The 21,797-nt window shown below is 42.4% G+C and overlaps 1 protein-coding gene across 3 annotated transcripts in view; it reads left to right on the plus strand.

Annotated features, from left to right (window-relative positions):
- MVP (major vault protein) overlaps window positions 1-21,797 on the plus strand; it is a 68,407-nt gene that overhangs the window by 34,065 nt on the left and 12,545 nt on the right. The window contains exons 2-13 of one of the 3 annotated variants that reach the window (XM_026682207.2): window positions 1,593-1,692; window positions 2,377-2,511; window positions 4,980-5,175; window positions 6,723-6,846; window positions 7,990-8,121; window positions 8,216-8,310; window positions 10,022-10,258; window positions 14,051-14,176; window positions 14,280-14,438; window positions 15,826-16,064; window positions 20,324-20,521; window positions 20,672-20,807. In XM_026682207.2, the coding sequence (XP_026537992.1) occupies window positions 2,390-2,511; window positions 4,980-5,175; window positions 6,723-6,846; window positions 7,990-8,121; window positions 8,216-8,310; window positions 10,022-10,258; window positions 14,051-14,176; window positions 14,280-14,438; window positions 15,826-16,064; window positions 20,324-20,521; window positions 20,672-20,807 (1,764 nt within the window). In that variant the 5' untranslated portion in view covers window positions 1,593-1,692; window positions 2,377-2,389. Of the gene's footprint in view, window positions 1-1,592; window positions 1,693-2,101; window positions 2,123-2,376; window positions 2,512-4,979; window positions 5,176-6,722; window positions 6,847-7,989; window positions 8,122-8,215; window positions 8,311-10,021; window positions 10,259-14,050; window positions 14,177-14,279; window positions 14,439-15,825; window positions 16,065-20,323; window positions 20,522-20,671; window positions 20,808-21,797 lie in introns of those variants that run through there. The other 2 variants (XM_087944985.1, XM_087944984.1) reach the window with 2 other exon arrangements.

The raw sequence follows: 21,797 nt of genomic DNA on the forward strand, positions 1-21,797 counted from the left end.
GCATGGAATTAATATAGCTCCTGATATGTATCCTGACAATTTTCCTATTTTTAATGCCTCTGATCAATCTAATACAGGATCGATATGTGCTGGTTGGCAGCTTAAGGATCCTAATATGTGGTTCTTTTTTGATAAATATGCTACTAATGTTCATCCTCAGAATTATCAATGTGCAACTATAGGTTATTTTACTCTACCTGTTCAAATAGGTACGCTCCCATCAACTCGACAGCGGCGTTCCTCTCTGGGGCCTACATGTAATGATGAAGTCATTATTGACACACAATGGTCTTCTGGTTCTACATTTGGCTGTGCATTGGCAGGGGCCATTACAAGAGTCCTTACTCTAGGCTCTTATCCTGGCATAATTGCTCAAGAAAACAGATGATCTATTCTTGGTCTCACCTGCAGACTTGAAAAATCCATCAATGCTACCGCTGCTATTATTCGTGATTTGCAGCATGAAATAGAAGACTTAAATCAAGATGTCTTACAGCAGCGTTTTGCCATAGACTATCTTTTAGCCCGTCAGGGAGGGTTCTGTACGTTACTTGGACACCGTGGATGTGCTGTGCATTTTCATTCTTTGAATAAAACTATTGAGGATGAGCTTGCCAATTTACAATCATACATTCAAAATAATATCCATGCTCATTACTCACCTTTTGAGTGGCTAACCAATTGGCTCCGATTGGTCTTGGCTCAGAGTTTTTCTTTTATGCTATAATTATTATTATTGTACTAATTGCAAGCTGTTGTTTTATTCAATGTATTCCAAATTTATTTGCATTGTTTCATCCTGCTTCCCCCTCTCTTAATTCTCTACAATTGCGATACATTCATAAATCTTTGAATCCTCCATTTAAAATAAAAAACGAGGATATGTAGACAGGTAAACAAAGTCACTAATCTAAAGGAGGATTAGAGAGAGGAAGTAAACATATGTTACTTTAACTAGAGATAATTAATTGTATGGATTACTGTGCTAAACAGTAATGAAAGTTAAGCAGTAACCAAAGTTAACCAGTGATGGAGGATAACTAAAAATGTGTATAAATGCAAGACTAGACTCCAATAAAGATCATCATGTTTCAGTTGTTCATGATCAAACAACTCGACTGCCTCATCATTACAACAGGTGTGGAGACAATAACTTGATCCTCAACACCAATAAGACCAAGGATCTTATAGTGGATTATAGGAGGAACAGATCAGACACCCAGCGCTTGCTTATCAATGGAGATCGAGTGGATTAAGTGGTCAGTTTTAAGTTTCTGGGTGTTACCATAAAACAGGATCTGACCCGGGATGCTCACATGATCCCAATATGCTACAACCATCATAAGTATGAACCAGTTGTCAAGCACCTGAATTTTGATTACATGATCATAGGGATGCTGGAAAGGTTGTAACTCTGAAAAAACAGTCATAAGTCATTTTTTTCAGTGCCATTGTAGCTTTGTATGGTTGCTAAATGAATGCTGTAAATTGAGGATTACCTGTACTTTGGTAGGACTATTATTTGACTGCAAAACTCTGGATGGCTACTGTGTTTGAACTCTGCTTCCCCTTTCGCAATTTTTTTTGAACAGCTGCAGTTTGCTCCACCTCTCAAACCAGGAAATAAATTTACTATAAAGAGGAATTCCAAGTCTAGGTCCATCCCCGAAGCTACAGAAAGCAACTCCATTGGTAAGTGTAATTCACTTTTTTTATCCTTGCCTTCCTAGTTCCAGTTTGGGGTGGGCCATGCCCCCCCATTCATTCTAAGACTTTTACCATCCTTTTTTTTTCAAACTATCTTTCTTTGAGCTAAGAAGTTTCCCAAAGTGCAGCAATGTGAGCCAGGACGTATAACAGTTAGTTGAGTGAAACTGACTTTCTCACTAATTACGTACAGTAGTAAGACTCGGTTAAGGAGAAATGAAGAGTTTAAGGGTGAATCTCTCTGGCCAACACTTGCAAAAAAACAAAAACAAAAAACCCAACCCAAAACAGGGACGTTTGTGTGGCTTTCTTTTTCACCCAGAATAGCGAACCTGACAGCCACGTTCGGCAATAATCATCTCCCCACGTTGCATGGCCAGCTCTTTAACTAGGTTTTCCCGTAACTGCTAAAGGGGTATGAATTTATGGAGCGAGTATGCCGCTTTCCCTCGCCGAGGGCGCTGGTTGCTGAGTAAGCCCGGCTGAATTCTTAAGAAGGATCCAGCATCTTGCTGGGCTTGGTGGCTAAGAGAGAGATTGCAAACGCGATCAAACTTCAAGCCCTTCCGGCGGAGAGGAAAAAACGGGAGAATGACTCAGCTGGCGTTCTTCCCGTGATTATTTTTTGGCCGGTTTCTAAAATCCTCTTACTCTTCTCTTGCAAAAGAGCTTGGAAGACAAAATGGCGAACGAGTCGATTATCCGGATCCCGCCCTATTATTACATCCATGTCTTGGATCAGAACTCCAATGTTACCCGCGTGGAAATCGGGCCCAAGACTTACATCCGCCAGGATAATGAGAGGTGAGTCCCGGCAGAAAGAGGAGCCTAATCGGGGTTTGGTTGGGAATATCGTACCGCTAAGGCTACGTAGCTACCTTTCACGCCTCTCTCCCTTCCTTGGGAAAATAATTACCGCTCTTCCAAGCCGGGAGTACAGTTCCTATTTGTCCAAAGTTTTGCAACAAAATAGAGGTTTTCTATTCGCCTGTGTAAAAGTTTTGGCTTTTTTTCTCAAACTTTCAGCAAGGGGGCAGTTGCTCAGTCTTTCTGCTGAGACCAAGAATTAATCTGCAGGGGGAGCTGGAGGGGCGGCAAGTCTTTGCTGATTTTTTTTTTTCAGGGGCTGGGCTACTATAGAAACTACTATTAGAGCAGGAGTCTCCAAACTTGGCGACTTTAAGACATGAGGACTTCAGTTCCCAGCATTCCTCAGTCAGCTGCTGGCTGGGGAATGCTGGGAGTTGAAGTTCACACATAGAATAGAATAGAATTCTTTATTGGCTAAGTGTGATTGGACACACAGGGAATTTGTCTTGGTGCAAAGCTTTCAGTCTACATAAAAGAAAAGATACATTCATCAAGAGTCAAGAATCATAAGGTACAACACTTAATAAGGGTATAATAAGCAATCAAATCATACATCTTAACGTTGCCAAGTTTGGAGACACCTGCTCTAAATTTATTAAACTTACATGTCACCAATCACACTTTCATTCCATTCTAGGCTGCTTACCTTGTCATAAAAGCAGAGATAGAAACATTTACAACAACTACCGTCATACGAAAGTCACTGATATGAAATAAATTAGAAACCAGAATGCAAGTATAAATATTCCTCAACTTACAAAAAGTGTATTTACAAAGGCACTCAAGTTACAACGGCACTGAAAAATGTGACTTATGACTGTTTTTCACAAGACTGTTGCGGCCTCCCCACGGTCATGTGATCAAAATTCAGATGCTTGGCAACTGGTTCATATTTATGATGGTTGCAGTATCCAGGGTTGTGTGACCACCTTTTGCAACCTTCTGACAAGTAAAGTCAATGGAGAAACCAGACTCACTTAACGATCACATATTAACTTAACAACTGCAGTGATTCGCTTAAGTGCGGCAAGAACAAGAAGGATTGTAAAATGGGGCAGAACTCACTTAACAAATGTCTCAGTAACATAAATTTTGAGCTCAATTGTAGTTGTAAGGACTATTTGTACAGTACGTGTTACATGACCTTTGAATCAATCATAGGTGGGGCTGGCTAATTGAATTCTGGATGAGGCTCAGTTGCTTTGAGGAAGTGAAGCTGCTGTATTTAATTTTACCTGATGCAAAGTTCCTTTGTTCCTTAGGGCAGTTTCAAAAGTCATTGTTCCAGTTTCTTCTTGCTATTTTCTCCCGGGACAAATCCTCACCTTTGGGTTTTGATCCCTTAACTCTCTTCTGGTTTTCTGTTATCTTTGTTGGCACTTTCTTTGCAGCCATTTTGGCTGTCTTAGTAACCCTTGTTACATCAGGATTAGCAAAGGACAGCTTCTGGGAGAACCCCTTTTTGCAAGTTCTGATTATGATGTTATCCGTCATATCCAACTCTTGGCAATTCTGTGGGCCAGATCTCTCCACATTTCTCAATCTTGCCCTATTTCTCTGAGTTGTTCTAAACTCTGGCTTATGTCAGCTTTGATAGTGTCCAGCCACCATGTTATTTGACATCCTGGTTTCCTTTTACTGCTAACTCTTGCAAACGTAATTGCTTTTTGTAGTGAATTACCCCACATGTAAAAGGTAAAGTAAAGGTGTCCCTATGGATTTTACTTCGTTAGTTGTTGACGATGCTCATTTCAGTTTCAAGGCCACTGAGCCAGTGCTGGCTGAAGAGGTTTCCGTAGTGTAGAAAGTCAGCAACCACCAGCCCTCCTAGAGAATGAAATATTTTGGGGAATATTAAAAAGGCAGCATGGAATATTTCCACTGAAGGAGGAAATTAGTGTGTCTTTCCATCTTTGTACATATATGTCAACATATATAATAGCAAAATTCCGAATTTTCTTTCAAGTTCTTTATCAAGCCTGCAGGCTTCAAGTAGAGGTAGTCCTTGACTTAGGAGCACAATTAAGCCCAACATTTCTGTTGTTAAGTGAGACATTTGTTAAGTGAATTTTTCCCCATTTTATGACATTTCTTGCCACAGTTGTTAAGAAAAATCACTGCAGTTGACAAATTAGTAATCTGGTTTTTAAGCGAACCTGGCTTCCCCATTGACTTTGCTTGTCAGAAGGTTGCAAAATGTGATCACATGACCCTCAGGCACTGCAACCATCATAAATACATGCCAGTTGCCAAGCGTCCAAATTTTGCTTGGGTACTACCTGGACTACCTGCATGCCAAAACTTGGAAGTCAAGCTTAAAGCCGTCGCCTTTAACCAGGAACTAAGAAACCCAAGATCTTATTTCTCCCTTTCTGCCTTGCTAAACTTCTTTCCTATTTCAGGATCATATTAGCTCCAAAGAAAATGGTGATGGTTCCACCACGACATTACTGTATCATCCTCAATCCGGTGATTCGTGGAGTGAATGGGGCAGTCCATCTTGATGCTCTGGGGCAAGTCCGCCTCGCACATGCTGACCTGGAGATCAGAATGGCTCAGGACCCTTTCCCTTTATATCCAGGAGAGGAACTAAAAGTGGTACGCGTGTCTTAACCCCTCCTCAAACGGCCCATACTGAGTAATCCCTTGGGCGTCCTCTTGTAGCAAGGGCAGGGGCAGGGGTGGGTTGCTGGGGGTTTGTAGGGTTTGGGAGAATTCCTAGCTAAGATTCTGCACAATTCGGAGAAACCCCAAATCCCACTCCTGGCTGGCCCTGCCCACCCCACCTCTCCCAGGAGTCCCCACACGGCCCGTTTTGGATGTGGGTAAGTGCAGGACATGCAGAGGCTCAGGGAGGGCAAAAAAACAGGCTTCCCAGGAGCTCAGGAAGGCCAGAAACGGGCCCGTTTCTAACTTCCAGAGAGCCTTCAGAGCCCGAGGAGGCCATTTTCGCCCTTCTGGAGGCTCAAGGAAAGCCTCTGGAGCCCGGGGAGGGCAAAAAACCTCCTCCCCGCCATGATGCAGGAGGCCGACTGGGCCACACCTACTATAGCCACGCCCACCCAGCAACCAGGCAGAGAACCCTTGCTAAATTTTTTGAAGTCCACCCCTGGGCAGGGGGAATGTATGAATGTGTGAATTCCATGTTGTACATTTCTACGTGTGATGGAATGCATAAGAGAACGTGAGAACACAGAGGTGGGCTGCACTTACATTAACAACTGGTTCACTGGTCGTGAGCACGTGCTTCAAACATGTAGCTAACCTACTCAGGTGAGTCCAGCAGGCACAGCACAGGACTCAGCTGGGCAGCATGGGCAGGGGGAACAAGCCAGAAATTTAGTTATATAGGGAAAGGATAGCACAGGGGCGGGGTGGTAGTGGGGCCCAGCCAGTGATCACAATTACCAGTTCGCCCAAACAGGTCCAACCAGGCAGCAGCCCATTTACAGAAGTGATTCTTCAGTTCAGTGGAGCAGGGAAGTGTGAGAAAGAGACTCGGGGGAATTTTGGCTGATTACACCAAATACGGATAGTCCTTGACTTACAGCCATTCATTTAGTGACCATTCGAAGTTACAACAGCACTGAAAAAGTGACACAGCCTTTTCCCGTACTTACGAATTGTTGCATCCCTGGAGTCACATGATCAAAATTCAGGCGCTTGGCAACTGACCCATATTTATGACAGTTGCAGTGTCCCGGGATCATGTGATCACCTTTTACGAACTTTTCACCAGCAAAGTCAATGGGGAAACCAGATTCACTTAACAGCCGTGTTCCTAAATAACTGCAGTGATTCATTTAACAACTGTGGCAAGAAGGGTCGTAAAATGGGGCAAAACTCACTTAAGAACTCTCTTGCTTAGGAACAGAAATTTTGGGCTCAATTGTGGTTGTAAGTTGAGGACTACCCATATAAATTACACTGGAAAATTATCATGGCAATTTTCAAGATTCTGTTTTTATTTATTCAGTTCAATTTTATTGACATTTTTGCTGTGTTCAATTTACTTGACCCATAAGAAAGATCTTTCCAGAATTAAAAAAGGAACCATGTTTCCTTGAGTTTGGCAGCCTCCCAAGGCTTGTCTACTCCCTGACATTGCTTTTGTAACTAGCCCCTTTGTTCATCTGCTTTCCTAGGATATTACACCTTTACAAATTGTCTTGGCTAACACTGCCCTGCATTTGAAAGCTCTGCTGGACTTTGAAGATGACCAGGCGGGCAAATACGTTGCTGGAGATGAATGGTTGTTTGAAGGACCCGGTAAGTGGCAATTGTCAAGGAAGGAAATGTTGCTTGGGAAGTGAGGTGTATGCTCCTCTGTGGGGCTGGTGAACAGATGATCCCAACAGCCCCAATCAGCATAGTCAATGGGGAGGAATCCTGAGTGCACTACTTAGTGCACTAATATGGGGAGCCAGAGATTCCACACCCCTGGAGGACGCCTGTAGATCTTTGCAGAATATTATAGTTTCATTTCACCACATCTTCGGCTGAAACAAATGGATATGAACAAAGGTGAGGAATTCTGAGATTCCATCAAGTTGTTTGCCATTCGAAGAGGAAAACTGAGTCAGTCAGACCCAGTTGTTTTCCAGGAAACCTGGGGCCAAAATATTCCTCTGAATTCTCCCCTTTCTTCTCACTGCATGTATTTTCCCCCTATTTTTAAAATCCCAATTGGCTTTTAATCTTAATGCAGGTAATCCTTGACTTACAACTGTTCATTTAGTTCATTTGAAGTTACAATGGCTAAAAAAGTGACTTATGACCCTTTGGTGCAGTGGTTAGAGTACAGAAATGCAGGCTACTTCTGCTGACAGCCGGCTGCCTGCAATTTGGCAGATCAGATCTCATCAGGTTCAAGGTGGACTCAGTCTTCCACACTTATGACTCAGTCTTTTCACACTTATGACTATTGCAGCATCCCCATGGTCACATGATTTCTTTCAGATGCTTGACAACTGGTTCACATTTAGGATGGTTGCAGTGTCCCAGGGTCATGTGATCATTTTTGTAACCTGACAAGCAAAGTCAATGGGGAAGCCAGATTCATTAAACAAACGGGGCCAAGAAAAGTTGTAAAATGGGGCAAAACGCACTTAGCAACATAAATTTTAGGCTCAATAAGTCGAGAATTACCTGTAATTGGCTCAAGTGTTAATGGCAAAATGATAATGTTGAAAAAAAAACTCTTGAGAATATGTTTTAAGTGAATAGTTGTAGTGTTAAAATGAAAATATGGATCATATGATTTTTCTTCCCCAAATACCTTTCCCTCTATACGTGGAACCCTTTTCTTGTGTTTTGGCTTGGCCAAATCAGAAACTCTCATTTCTTTCCCACCCCTATCATAATTGATTTGGAGCCTAGCTAGCTCATCTAATAAACCATTGTTATTTCCAGGTACCTACATCCCACGAAAAGAGGTTGAAATTGTGGAGACAATCCATGCCACCATCATTCATCCCAACCAAGCCATCAAACTTCAGGCATGGAAGGAATGCGAAGACAGAGAAGGGAACAAACGTGTGACAGGTATCTTTCTGATTTCTTATCTATGATCCTATGAAAGGGCAGCTTTAGAAGTGTGTGTGTGTGTATCTTGAGTTTCCCATTTTTTTCCCCACAGGTGAGGAATGGATGGTGAAGAAGGTTGGGGCTTACTTGCCAGGTGTATTTGAAAAAGTAGTTGAGATTGTTGATGCTGTCATTCTGACTGAAAAAGTAAGTGACAGTTTTACAACTTCCAGTGTTAAGTAGTGGTTATAGGAAAGATGTTATTGATTTCTGTTCCTTTGGTTTTCAAGGTTTTTGCTGCAAGGTCCAGGCCAAACTGTTATTTGATTCCAAAGCTCTTCCATTTATGGTCAGATGGCCTCATATACAGGCATACTACAAATGTCCCTTGCCTAACAAATACGGAAAAAGCTACTTTTTCATAGCTAATTGGACTGAAAGATGTATGGAACGATTTTTACCTGGCACAACCTTAAAGATTGTGTGAATTGCTCTGAAAGACAATAGACTAGTTAGGGGTCTTCAAACTTGACAGCTTTAAGACTTGTGGACTTCAACTCCCAGAATTCTTCCCCAGTTATGTTAGCTCAGGAATTCTGGGAGTTGAAGTCCACAAGTCTTAAACTTGCCAAGTTTGGAGACCCTTGAGTTAGACAAAGAAAGGAAAGCCCAGGTTTTAATACCTTCTGAGTAGCACCATTTGCTCAGTGACTTTTGGGCCTTACAATATAGGACAATATTCCCAGGGGAATGTTTGAATGAGACCAGGATGCATGGTATTGAAACACAAGTGGATTTATTGATGGCACTGGAGGAAAGGCAGGCCTAAAGAAGGGAAGGATCTTGGTCTCATTTTGTATGCTTAAAATATAGGTGTGGTTGGATACGGCAAGATTGGGGAATAATGGCCCCTTTATGAATTCTGGGAGTTGACGTCCACATGTCATAAAGGCGCCATCATTCCCCACTGGTGATCAGAGGTGAGAGTTTGTAGACCAACATTTTCTGAGAGGATACGCAGTTGACATTGCTGCCTAATATTTGCATTCTTGTCTGTTTCTTTTGCTGTCCCAGAGCTGTACTGGCCTCCCAGTAAATCCTTTTCTAAATTTCCAGCAGTCTTTGGCTTTTGAATATTTTATGGCTGAAAGTTTTAGTTTCCCTGGGAAAGTATGTTTGGTTAGAGACTTTTAGTTTAGCCTTCCCAATACCTTAATAAAAATTTAAAAGTCACTAACCTCTGTTCATATGGAGATATCCATGACCTTGCATTATTATACTTTTATCCCGCCTAGACTGGTTGATTGATAAATCAAGGTGGCAAGCGCCAACTAATGCTCCTTCCTCCTATTTTCCTTACAACAACAACCCCGTGAGATGGGTTGGGCTGAGAGGGAGTGATTGGCCCAGTCACCCAGCTGACTTTCATGCCTAAGGTGAGACTAGAACTCACAGTCTCCTGGTTGCACGAAGGAATTGAAGTCCATGCATTTTAAATTTGTCAAGTTTGAAAAGCACTGCACTACACCAGACAGACTGTCTTGTATGGATCTTGTAGTCTTTCTCTGCTTCCTGAGGCCTTTTTTCCTTGAGTGAGCAAGCAGAAGGCTGTTTTAAAAACCAATACGTTGCCAGATACTGATAGATTAGTCTCATACCACTGGCGATCTGAGGTGAGAAGTTTGTAGACCAACATTTTCTGAGAGGGTACACAGTTGACACTGCTGCCTAATATTTGCATTCTTGTCTGTTTCTTAGCAAAATTTAATCAGAAGTGACATTTCGAGCTGTGGCTCAAACTCTACAGGATATGCCCTTTGCATGAAGAGTCAGATTAATAACAAATAATGTTAAATCATAAAAAAGGAGCCTTTCCACTAATATATATATATATTTCTGCTTCTTTTTCTCTTTGAAGAAAGCACTGCACCTCCGGGCCACTAAAACATTTCGGGACTCTCAGGGTATCGTGAGGAAAACTGGAGAAGAGTGGTTGGTCACCATGATGGACACCGAAGCTCACATCCCTGATGTTTATGAGGAAGTGCTGGGCATTATTGACATCATCACCTTGAACAGTTGCCAGTATTGTGTAGTTTGTGACCCATTAGATGTAGATGGCAGACCCCAGCTTGGGCAGAAGAAGGTCATTAAGGTATGTATCTTTATCTCAGAAGCATGAAGGACTCTAAAGATATACAGGTGGTCCTTGACTTACGACCACAATTGAGCCTAAAGTTTCCATTGCTAAGCGAGACAGTTATTAAATGAGTCCCCCCCCCCTTTTTTGCAACCTTTCCTGCCACAATTGTTAAGTGAATCACTGCAGTAGTTAATTTAGTAAACCTGGTTGTGAGGTGACTCTGGCTTCCCCACTAACTTTTGCTAGTCAGAAGATCACAAAGTGGGATCACATGACCCTGGGACACCACAACTGTCGTAAAGATGAGTCAGTTGACAAACGTCTGGATTTCAATCATGTGACCATGGGGGATGCTGCAAGGTTCATAAGTGAGAAAAAATGGTCGTAAGTCACTTTTTTCAGTGCCATTGTAACTTTGAATGGTCACTGAATGATTGTGCGTCAAGGACTACCTGTACTGTAACTATTAATTGGGGCAACCCTAGTGATTATAATAGAACTCCTTAAAGCAGGGGTCTCCAACCTTGGCAACTTTAAGACTGGTGGACTTCAACTCCCAGAATTCCTCAGACAGCTTTGCTGTCTGAGGAATTCTGGGAGTTGAAGTCCACCAGTCTTAAAGTTGCCAAGGTTGGAGACCCCTGCCTTAAAGCAATCTATCCTTCAAGAGAAGCTGTTGTACCTCTCCTACTGGAGGCACATTAGGAAGCCGTTATAAAATTATTATTTTAGATGTTACATCCATGTATAAATGATTTAGGAAGTAACTTTGTATTCACAGCTCCTGCTCTCTTAAACCATGTTACTCCAGAGAGCAGGAAAGCGATTGCAAGTAAAACAGATTTGGGCTAAACATTAGGATAAATTTGCCAGAAATCACAGTTCTGATAGTGTGCAGTGAAGAAATGAACGGGTGATCCCTTCAGGTAATCCTGGACTTGCAACCTATCACTTAATGACTATTCAAAGTTATGATAGGCTTGAAAAAAATTACGATCTGTTCTCAAAGTTACAACTGCCGTACCACCCTTGGGATCATGTGATTACATTTTTAATGCTTGGTGACTCGCTCGCATTTACAATCACCTGCAGTGTCCTGCAGTCAGGTGGTCGTGTTTTGTGACTTTTTTGCCATTTTATGGGCAAAAAATTGCCCACTGGATAAGCTCGGTTTGAACTTACAACTATGTGATTTGCCAAATGACTGCGGTGTGGACAACGGTTATAAAAATGCTCATAAAATCTGAGCATGTGGTAACTCTACTTATGACCACAACAACTTAACAAACAAAATTCGATGCTCATTTGTGATTGTAAATCAAGGACTTCCTGTATTACTCTGTTTTTTGTTACGGATACTTGAAATTGGCTGGCAACTTTTGGTGCATAGGCAGCCCTGAAACTCAGACACACTGCAGTCAAATTTCAGTAATGCGATTTTGGCTCAGCTTGGAGAACTCCAAGGATGGGAGGAGTTTCTTGAAAGCTCAGGTTCCTATTCTCTCTTTTAAAGTAAACTCTCTCCAAGGTGCTAATTGTGGGCTGGAAAAAAAATTGGCTACCCTTTTTCTGATTATATAACCATTACTGATCTGTCTTCTCCTGCTTTTCCCCCTCAGATTTCAGATCTACCCTTTTGTGTTTTAGCACATTAGTTACAGTTACTACTTAGTATAATTAACAAGAAATGTAGACTTGTATTCTTTTATATAACAACTGTACTCTGCGTGCATCTTTACATTTTTTTTATTCTATGGGCTTTCTGCGTGCATTCTTCTGTTATCATTACAGGAACTGAGAGTTTAAACAATGGAGGCATAATTTTCAAATATTACGATTTTCTTATGAGTTCCTCTTAGAATTTCACAGCTCTTTCTTCCCTCCCTCCCTCCCTCCCCCCCCCCCATCCTTCTATATCTAAGTAGACATGAGCGTGCAAAAATGAGTGTCTATTTTGAATGTGCTCTAAAAAAAAGTAGTTAAAAATAATCCATTGTGTGCCTGGCTAATTTGGTGAGGCTTTTACACTATGTATAAAATCCTAAATGTTTTATAACACTTGTTCCATCTTTCCATCCGGTGGGTGGCCCCCCGCCTCACAGCTGCCATTTGCACAGGCACACTTTAATCTAGAAAAGTCATATACTGCTGTCCTTAGACAAGATCAGTTACGGACTTTTGTCCTCTTGATTAACGTGTGTGACATACTAAGTAATAACATTTGCCCAGGCTTGTCTATGCTCAGAAGTTAAATAGAGTTGGAATTGGTAAGTGCTTGGATAGAATTCTGGGAATCCCACTATCTCTGAGCTGCACACCAGACAAAACAACATCCCTGAAAAAGGCAGTGGTGAACTAATTGTGTAATGCTGCCCAGAAAACTGGAAAGCACGGTGGCTCAGCAGTTAGAGTTGCTGAGCTTTGAGACCCGAATGTTGCGTGACAAGGTGCATTCCCGGGCTTGCCTCAGCTCTTGCCAACCTAACAGTTCAAAAGCATGCAAATTCAAGTAGATAAATAGGTACCACTTCGGTGGAAAGGTAACAGCATTCTATGGGCCTTGATGTATGTATCGTCATGATGGCCACATGACCACAGAAGTGTCTTCAGACAACACTGGCTGCCACCACCAAGATATGGAGAGGAGCACTTCCCCAGTAGAGTTGGACGTGGCTGGGCAGGAGAAGCCATTACTTTTACCTTTTGCCTGCCAAGAAAATTATAGGGGCAGTCACTAAAAATCAGTTTAGTGAAATAGATTTTAGGTTTCACCTTTTCTAGACTGGTAGTCGCCAGTCAGTGAGCTGGGGATCACTGGTGGTCCGCAAGAAAACGTTGGTCCACAGAGAAATGTCACCCCCAAAGCAATTAATCCAAATTGCGCAGGAACACAAGGCTGCACCACCCACATGGCCCATTGGAACACACTGCTTGTGTCACTTGCATTGTGAACAACACAAAGTAGTGAGGTGGGGGGGAAGGGTGGAGGGTGGGAACTTGTCTCACTTACCCCACGCACCTCGCCTGGCCACCGGAGCTGCTTCTTTTAGCTTCTTCTGCTTTTGGCTGCACGCAAGGAAAGTGGCAGAAGTCTTTCTTTCTCTTCCCCCAAACTCTGCCAGAAATGAGTCTTTGGGACCCTGCAAGGCATCCTGCTCCAAGAGGCTGCGCCGGCAAAGACTCATTTCTGGCGGAGTTTGGGGAGAGAAAGAAAGACTTCTGCTGCTTTCCTTGCATGAAGCCAAAAGTCTCTCTTTCTCTCTCTCTCTCTCCCCCCCCCTGAGAATGGAACTGGAGACACTATCCTGTGATCCCAAGTAAAGAATGATCGATCGGTAGGGAAACGGGGTGGGGAACTTCCTTGCAGACTTTTTTTGGGATTTTCCCAGGGTCTTTGGTCTGCGGGATTTAAAATTATGAGTTTGGTGGTCCCTGAGGTCCAAAAGGTTGGCGACCCCTGTTCTAGGCCATAAGACTTAGGCCAGGGCAGATTTCAACTTCCCATTAGTATGCATCTTTTACAGTATTTAAAGCTTTTATTGAAGTCCACACATCTTTAAGTTAGTTGAGAAACACTGCACTATATTTTTGGTTTCCAAACTCAAAATGGCAGGCAACTTGCCAATAATTTTGGGTGATAGTGATTGGAACTGGAGGATACCATTCGGGCAATTAGCCAACATCAAATTCACAATTTTATGGTTTAATAAATAGAGTTAAGCTCCCCCGCTTTAAAAAAACAAACAAACCAATGACTGATAATCATTCTTGAGTTTTCCCCAATTCTTGCTTCTCATTCTGCAGGGTGAGAAATCATTCTTCCTACAGCCTGGAGAATGGTTGAAAGACGGGATCCAAGACATTTACGTCCTGTCTGAAGAAGATGGCCTCTTATTACGTGCAGTTCGCCCCTTTGAAGACAAAAATGAGGTAGGAGATCCTGAGTCTCTGCTGGCCAGGGCGGATGGATGGGTGGATTGCTACAGCTGGATAGGACACTCCTTCTCTTCCCCTTACTTGGTCTCTTACCCAGGATGACGAGGACATTCTACGCAAGCCAGGTGACCGTTGGCTGATCCGAGGGCCTCTGGAGTACATACCACCTGCGGAGGTCGAAGTGATGGAACAACGCCACGCTATTCCCCTGGCTGAGAATGAAGGCATTTATGTCCGGGATATTAAGACAGGGAAGGTGAGTGGTGTAGATCTAGCAGTGGTTACCGAAGAACATCAATCCTTAGAAATGCTGACTTTTAGAGGTCAATTTTAGCAAAAGGACCACAATTCTCTAATGTGGTTCATTACATTATTTTCGTGATGGTGAACCTATGGCACACGTACCACAGGTGGCACGCAGAGCCATTTGTGCCGGCACGTGAACTGCAGGCAAACTTACCTCACTGTGCATGCACACACCTCACAGCAGATTTTTGGTGGGTTTGAGGCCTTTTTCAGCCTCCCAGAGGCTTGAGGAAGGCTTCTGCAGGCTTTACAGGTCGAAAACTAGCCCTGTTTTGTCACTTCCTGTTTTTCCGAAAATACCGGAAGTGACAAAATGGGGCTAGTTTTCGGCCTGCAAAACCTGCAGAAGCCTGCAGAAGCTTTCCTCAAGCCTCTGGGAAGCCAAAAAAGGCCTCAAACTGGCCGAAAATCAGCTGTGATGCAGTGCAGTTAAGGGGGCGGTGGGGTGTGTGTGCAGGGGATTGCACACGCATGCGTAGGGGGCATGAGGGTCGTGCATTGCCTTTTGGGTGCTGGCACGTGAGCACGAGCGTGCAAGCACGTGCACAATTTTTGGCACAGGAGCCCAAAAAGGTTAGCCACCACTGTATTATTTCTTAACTGCTCTTCAGATAAAGCTCATACTCAAATTCCTTTCCTTGCAAAAGGAAATCACGATGGTGTGAAAAGGATATCTTTGTGCTTCAGCATTGGTTACTTTTTTTCAGCCCTCTTCCAAAATAAACCAACATGCAATAACTTGGTTTCCCTCCCTCCTTGTATTCTTGCTCTGGGCACTGGACACTACTGCAAAGACAGAGATGGTTACAGGACAATATAAATAAGATGTCAGTGGTACAACTTCAGGTGAGGTTTGTTTGTCCTGTAGGATCTAGTGTCTTCTACCTTTTAAATGGAAGCTAGCTATCAAATATGTACAAATAGTCCTCGATTTACAACAGTTCATTTAGTGACTGTTCAAAGTTACAACGTGTTACTGTTGTAACAGTTACTGCTGTTAAGCCTGGTTTCACCCAGTCTATGTGTGTACTTTTGGTTTTTCTTGCCTAAGTGTAGGACTTTACTTTTCTCTACATTGAATTTCATTGTGTTAGATACGGCCCAGCATTCTAATCTGTCAAGATCCCTCTGGATCTTGAGCCTATCTTCTTGGGTGTTAGCTATTCCTGCCAGCTTAGTATCATTTGCAAAGTTCTACTTGTTAAGTTCCCCTTCTATTCCCTCATCAAACGGAGACCTCCTTTTCATAATGCTTCTGAAATAAAGAAGATTGCCCAGGAAATTCTCCTAAATGTTATGTATTCTTATGTTTCCTACCATTTCTTATTCTCTTCTAGATTAGAGCTGTGATTGGCCACTCTTACATGCTGTCTCAGGATGAGGAACTGTGGGAGAAATATCTGCCTGGCCATGTGGAGGATTTGTTGAGTACCAGCAGGGATCCTCTTCTTGATCGCTCCAAAGACAGTTCTGAGAAGGGCGTTGTGTTGCCCCGTGATAAGACACAGGCTGTGTCTTACCGTGTCCCCCACAACGCCACTGTGCAAGTTTACGACTACAAGGAGCGTAAATCCAGGTGAGAAAATTCATCTACAGATAGTCCTTGACTGACTGCCATTGAACTCAAAATTTCTGTTGTTAAGCAAGGCAGTTGTTAATGACTTGCACCTCATTTTTATGATCTTTTATTTATTTGTTTGTTTGTCAAACATGTACAAGATAACAAGTTGAACATAAACAAGAATAAATACAGATAGATGGGGACAGTAAGACAGGGACGGTAGGCACGCTGATGCGCTTATGCAGGCCCCCTCTAAGGACCTCTTGGGAATGGGGTGAGGTCCCCGGTAGGCAGTTTGAGGTTGAAGCTGTGAGGGGTTGAGGCTGTAACAATGGAGTCAGGTAGGGCGTTCCAGGGTTTGACTCCTCTGTTGCTTGTATTTTCTGCAATCGAGTTTGGGGTGGTTTTCTTTGAGCTTGTATCGGTTGTTTGCCGGTGTACTATTGAGGCTGAAGCTGAAGAAGTCATTGACGGGCAAGATGTTATCGCAGACAATTTTGTGAACTAGGCTTAGATCAGATCGCAGGCAGTGCAGTTCTAGATTGTCCAGGCCCAAAATTGCGACCCTGGAGGCATAGGGAATTCTATTGTGAGTGGAAGAGTGGAAATACCTCTGAACCCACTCAATTGTGTTAATGTCCGATATACAGTGGCGGTTCTTTTTTCTTTGCCACAGTTGTTAATGAATCATGCTGTCCTTGTGCGAATTTAGCTTCCTCCATTTGACTTGGCTTGTCTGAAGCCAGGAAAGTTACAAATAGTGATCACACGACTCTGGAACAGGGCAACTGTCGTAAGTACATGCCAGTTGCCAAGTGCAAAATTTTGGTCACGTGACCAAAGGGTGGTAAGTGTGAAAACTGCTCAGAAGTCATTTTTTTTCAGTGCCATTATAACTTTGAATGGTCACTAAATGAATGGCTATAAGTCAAGGACTACCTGTAGTCTTTCTAGAGCCAGGCTTGGGGTGGCACATTCTTAAGAATCGGCTTTCTTGGCCCGTTGTTGCTACCTCTCTACCTTGCTGGACAAAGTTGTGGGAATGCTGCTGACACTCACAATTGGGCTCGGGAAGTGATGCTTGCAAGTTCCAATGGTTCCTAACAAATAGGTTTGACTGCTGCTGGAAAAGTGGATTCAGTTTCTTGCCTGCAACTTTGTTTGCCCCAAATTTGGTAATCTGGTCTGATTTTGAGATAGAGCCCCAGGAAATGACCTCGAATTCCCTCTGGAATGACAAATGAGCATGCCCACTCCAGACCTTAGACTTCAGGGGAACTAGGTTGCCTGCTTGACTTTTAGAATTGCTTCTTTCTCATTTGTGATATTTGTGGTTATTTTTTCGTTTATTTTCTGTCTTTTATTCAAGAAGCACAAGATAACATACGCTACTTGTCCCTTCTGGCCTTCTTCCATATACATATGGGATTTAATTTGGTGATGGCTAGCCCAGATAATGCAGTTAATTTCACCCAGTATTAATAGTCATATTACTGCATTTCACCGCAAGGCCTTCGCGTTTTTCTCCCTCAGACGTAATTATTAGCAGTATATTTCAATAATATACTGACACCAATTTGTGCTTCCAGCTCTGCAACTTTAACATGCAAAATTAAAGATAAGAGAGCCCTTTAAAGGTTTAATAAAGGGCTGCCATATCTTTAATAAAATCTTCTCTTCACAAACTTAGCCTCTAGTTTCTTCCTGTTCAATGAGGCTGAAAAGTAGACATTTCAGGTCTTTTACCCCTCCCTTTTCTCCCTACATTTTATTAAATTAGCACTCTTTTTCTACAAGATGCTCTTGATTCAAGTTAATATAATTATATATTCATTGTATAATTCATTGCAATAGTCCCAGGGGATCAGAAAGAGTAAAATTTAATCTACTGGTTCAGTGGTGGGATTAAAAATGTTTTTACTACCAGTTCTGTGGGCATGGTTTGGTGGGCATGGCAGGGGAAGGATACTGCAAAATCCCCATTCCCTCCCCACCCCACTAACCTGCTTTCCAGCTCTGTTCTCCTGTCCAGGGCAACAAAAGAAGACCCAGCTGATCAGCTGGGACTCGGGAGGCAGAGAATAAATGGGGGCAGAGCCAGTCAGAGGTGGCATTTGCCAGTTCTCCGAACTGCTCAAAATTTCCACTAACGGTTCTCCAGAACTGGTCAGAACCTGCTGAATACCACTTCTGTACTCGTTGGAAGGAAATGATATTGACAGAGGAGTTGTTCAACAAATGTGATCTGAAATATGAAAATAAGCATTGCAAAAGAACTCTGGCCTTAGAGGAGACTTCGTGACATGTTAACTAGTTGGGTACCTGAGTTGGTGTGAGCTGATAAGAAAGTGACCCTGAATTTGAGAAAGACACCTTTATTATTGTAAAGGTGTTTTTTTTTCTAAAAATACAAATTGCTAAGTAATTGAGGCAAAGCAAAAAAGCAGTTATTGGGGGGGTAGGGGATGTCAAGTCTTTTCATACTGTACAGAAAGAAATACAATACAAACATTTAGTATATGTGATATGTCCGAAAGCAAGTGATCAAACAATACAAGATATTGATTACATGCGAGACTTGAACAACAGAAATCATTGATTCTAGATAAGATTCCAAAAGTGGCAAATTTATGGTTATGTTACTTTTCCCCAGCTAGGTTTCTACCTTTCTTAAAACTTGCAAGTGTATTCGAGGACTTTCAGAATGCAGTTTCTATTGTTTGGTGCAGAAAAGACAAGTTCTCCCATACCAAAAGAAATTGCCCTGACCAAGAAGAAAAACGTTTTACTGAAGTTAAAAAAGTAGCTAGACCATCATATTAAAAAATGCTGACATCACTTTTTAAAATGCTAATAATAAACTCCCTTTTTACAATCCTGTAATCCCTTAATTTGGGGCAGAGTTGGGCCATCTAGATCAGCAGTCGCCAACCAGTGGGAAAATTTTGGTGGGCCGCAGAGAAATCTCACCCCCCGGAGCACCCCCCAAAGCAATTAATCCAGGCTGCGCAGAAACACAAGGCTGCTCAGCCCACATGGCCTGTGGGAACCCTCCCGCCCACTCACTCCTTACCGGTAAACTTGTCTGCTAAGTTGCTATTTTTCCTTTTTCCGACCATCATTTGTTCTGCTGTGCCAGGAGATTTAGATTAGCTAGGAAGCAGGAAATGGTTGGATTTCTTGCTTTCTAGCTAAGCACAGCCGAATCTCCCTTAGGACTGAAGGTTTGCTTGCAAGCAAATTCAGTGCAGACTCACGGCAAGCAAATTTGAGAGACTGAGCTAGCCGATAGCAGATAGATAGATCACTGAATGGTTCTGTGAGCAACTCAATCTGCCTGCCTGCTTTGCCTGATTTTGGGTAAAAGTTGCTCTTTTTTTTAAATAAAAAATTCAATATTTACATGCATGGTGTGTTGTGAGTTAATTTTATGAGTTTGCTTGCAAGCAAATTTTATGTGACAGACTGAGCCAATGGCAGATAGATAGATTTCTGAATGAATCTGTGATTCTGTGAGCAACTCAATCTGCCTGCCTGCTTTGCCTGATTTTGGGTAAAAATTGCTCTTTTTTTATAAAAAATTCAATATTTATATAAATATTTATAATATTTACATATAAGCCATGCCCAGCCAGTCACATGACCACCAAGGCACACCCACAAATTAGGCCAAGCCCACAGAACCAGTTAGTGGTACCTGGGATCTAAAATTATGAGTTTGGTGGTCCCTGGGGTCCAAAAGGTTGGCGACCCCTGATCTAGATGTATTTACTGGCTGGATGCCCTTCCTGACACCACGGGGAGTTTGCAGCAGATATTTTTTTCTTTGCACCCTAGGAGAGAAACATCTGCCACTACCTAAGATTGAACTCTGAACCTTCCAAGTGGGAGGCGAGGGTCTTCACCACTAGGCCACCACGCCACTCATTTAACAAAAATGCTAATAGCAATAGTACTTAGACTTACATACCGCTTTATAGTGAGTGCTTTACAATCCTCTCTAAGTGGTTTACAGAGTCAGCCTCTTGCCCCCAACAATCTGGCTCCTCATTCTACCCACCTCGGAAGGATGGAAGGCTGAGTCAACTTTGAGCCTGGTGGGATCCGATCTGACAAATTGCAGGTAGCTGGCTGCAGCAGAAGTAGCCTGTAGTACTGCACTCTAACCACTGCGCCATTGAGGCTCTATAATGAAGAAGGTTAAAATTCCAGATAATAATATCAAATGCTGTTTGAAACCTCTGGGATTTAATATGACCTTCTCCTTCCTTCAGGGTGGTTTTTGGACCAGAACTTGTGCTACTGGGTCCAGATGAGCAATTCACAGTCCTGAGTCTCTCTGGGGGCCGACCCAAGCGCCCCCACATGCGCCGTTCTCTATGCCTCCTCCTGGGACCAGATTTCTGCTCTGACATTATCACTATTGAAACAGCTGATCATGCCCGTCTCCAGCTCCAACTGGCCTATAACTGGTAAGTGAGGGTTAACTGGATGGTAACTGTAAAGTCTGAGAAAGTTTGTGAAGTCACAATGGTCTGGTTCAGGCAAGCAAAGTTTCATCAAATCACTGTCATCTTCTCAGGTTTTCTTTGTAACTGTGTATGGATCTGTTTTCCCATCAGGCACTTTGAGATTCCTTCAGCGGCTGAAGCAACCCGCCTTTTTTCAGTCCCAGATTTTATAGGTGATGCCTGTAAGACATTGGCTTCACGCATTCGGGGAGCTGTGGCTGCTGTTACCTTTGATGATTTCCATAAGGTGAGCTTAATTTTAGCTTCTCCTCCATGACTGTTGTCCCACCAGCAACTCTGTCATTTAACCCTCTCTTATGTGTAAATCCCTATTTACTTTTAAACTTGGTATGCTGCCTTTTAAAACCAAGCATTAAAAGTACGGTTTCCCTTCCTTGAGGCTTTGTTTATCCATGACCACAGATTGGAAAAGGTGAGAGGTGCGACTAAGGAGATGCTTGCTCTACACGTCTTCAGTGTTCAGTAAACTTTTCTTTAGACTTGGATATTGCAGGGGATTTCTAGTGGTTTTCCAATCTACAAAGCAAACATTTTCATTTATTATACACATGCTGCTGTGCCTACTTTAAATGTTCCTATTTGTTTTGGAAAGCTATTTTGTTTGCCTTGCATTAGTTTCATTGGGTATTTGATTTTTATTTATTTACTTTCATTTTTAATATACTACAAATGAAGAAAACAATCTTTAAGCTTAAAAAATTTAAAAAATGGGAAAAATAGGGGGGAAAATAACCTCATAATGAAACTAAGACAGAAAAAGGGAATGAATACCTTTATATATTATCAAGGCAGATTTATTAGTAAATACATTACTTCTGTTTAATATAATAGGTACAAAATGCTACTGTAAAATATCACAAAATTCTGCCACATCTAGACTGCAAAATCTAGACAGCCACAAAGTGGTAACAAAGAGTTGGATGTTTCTCTTTACTGCCCTCTAAAGGATGATTGATTTTTGCAACCCAGATATGTTAACCCAAGCAGAAGGCCCCAAAGGAGCTAACAGAGAAGAGTAGCATGGAAGGAACCAGTTTGAAGTAGTGGTTATGGTGCTGGTCTAGAAACCAGATTCTAGTCCCACTTTAATCATGAAAGCTGGCTGGGTGACTTTGGACTAGTCATTCCCTCTGAATCCACCTCACTTCACAAGCTGTTCTGGAGAAGATAGGGGATAGGTGTCTTATCTACAAAATAAAGATGGGATGTAAACCTG

The sequence above is a fragment of the Notechis scutatus genome, chromosome Z (genome assembly GCF_049901735.1).
Source record: "Notechis scutatus isolate UNSWTSFEM ecotype Mainland chromosome Z, rNotScu1.2, whole genome shotgun sequence".
In the NCBI taxonomy this organism is placed as follows: Eukaryota; Metazoa; Chordata; class Lepidosauria; order Squamata; family Elapidae; genus Notechis; species Notechis scutatus.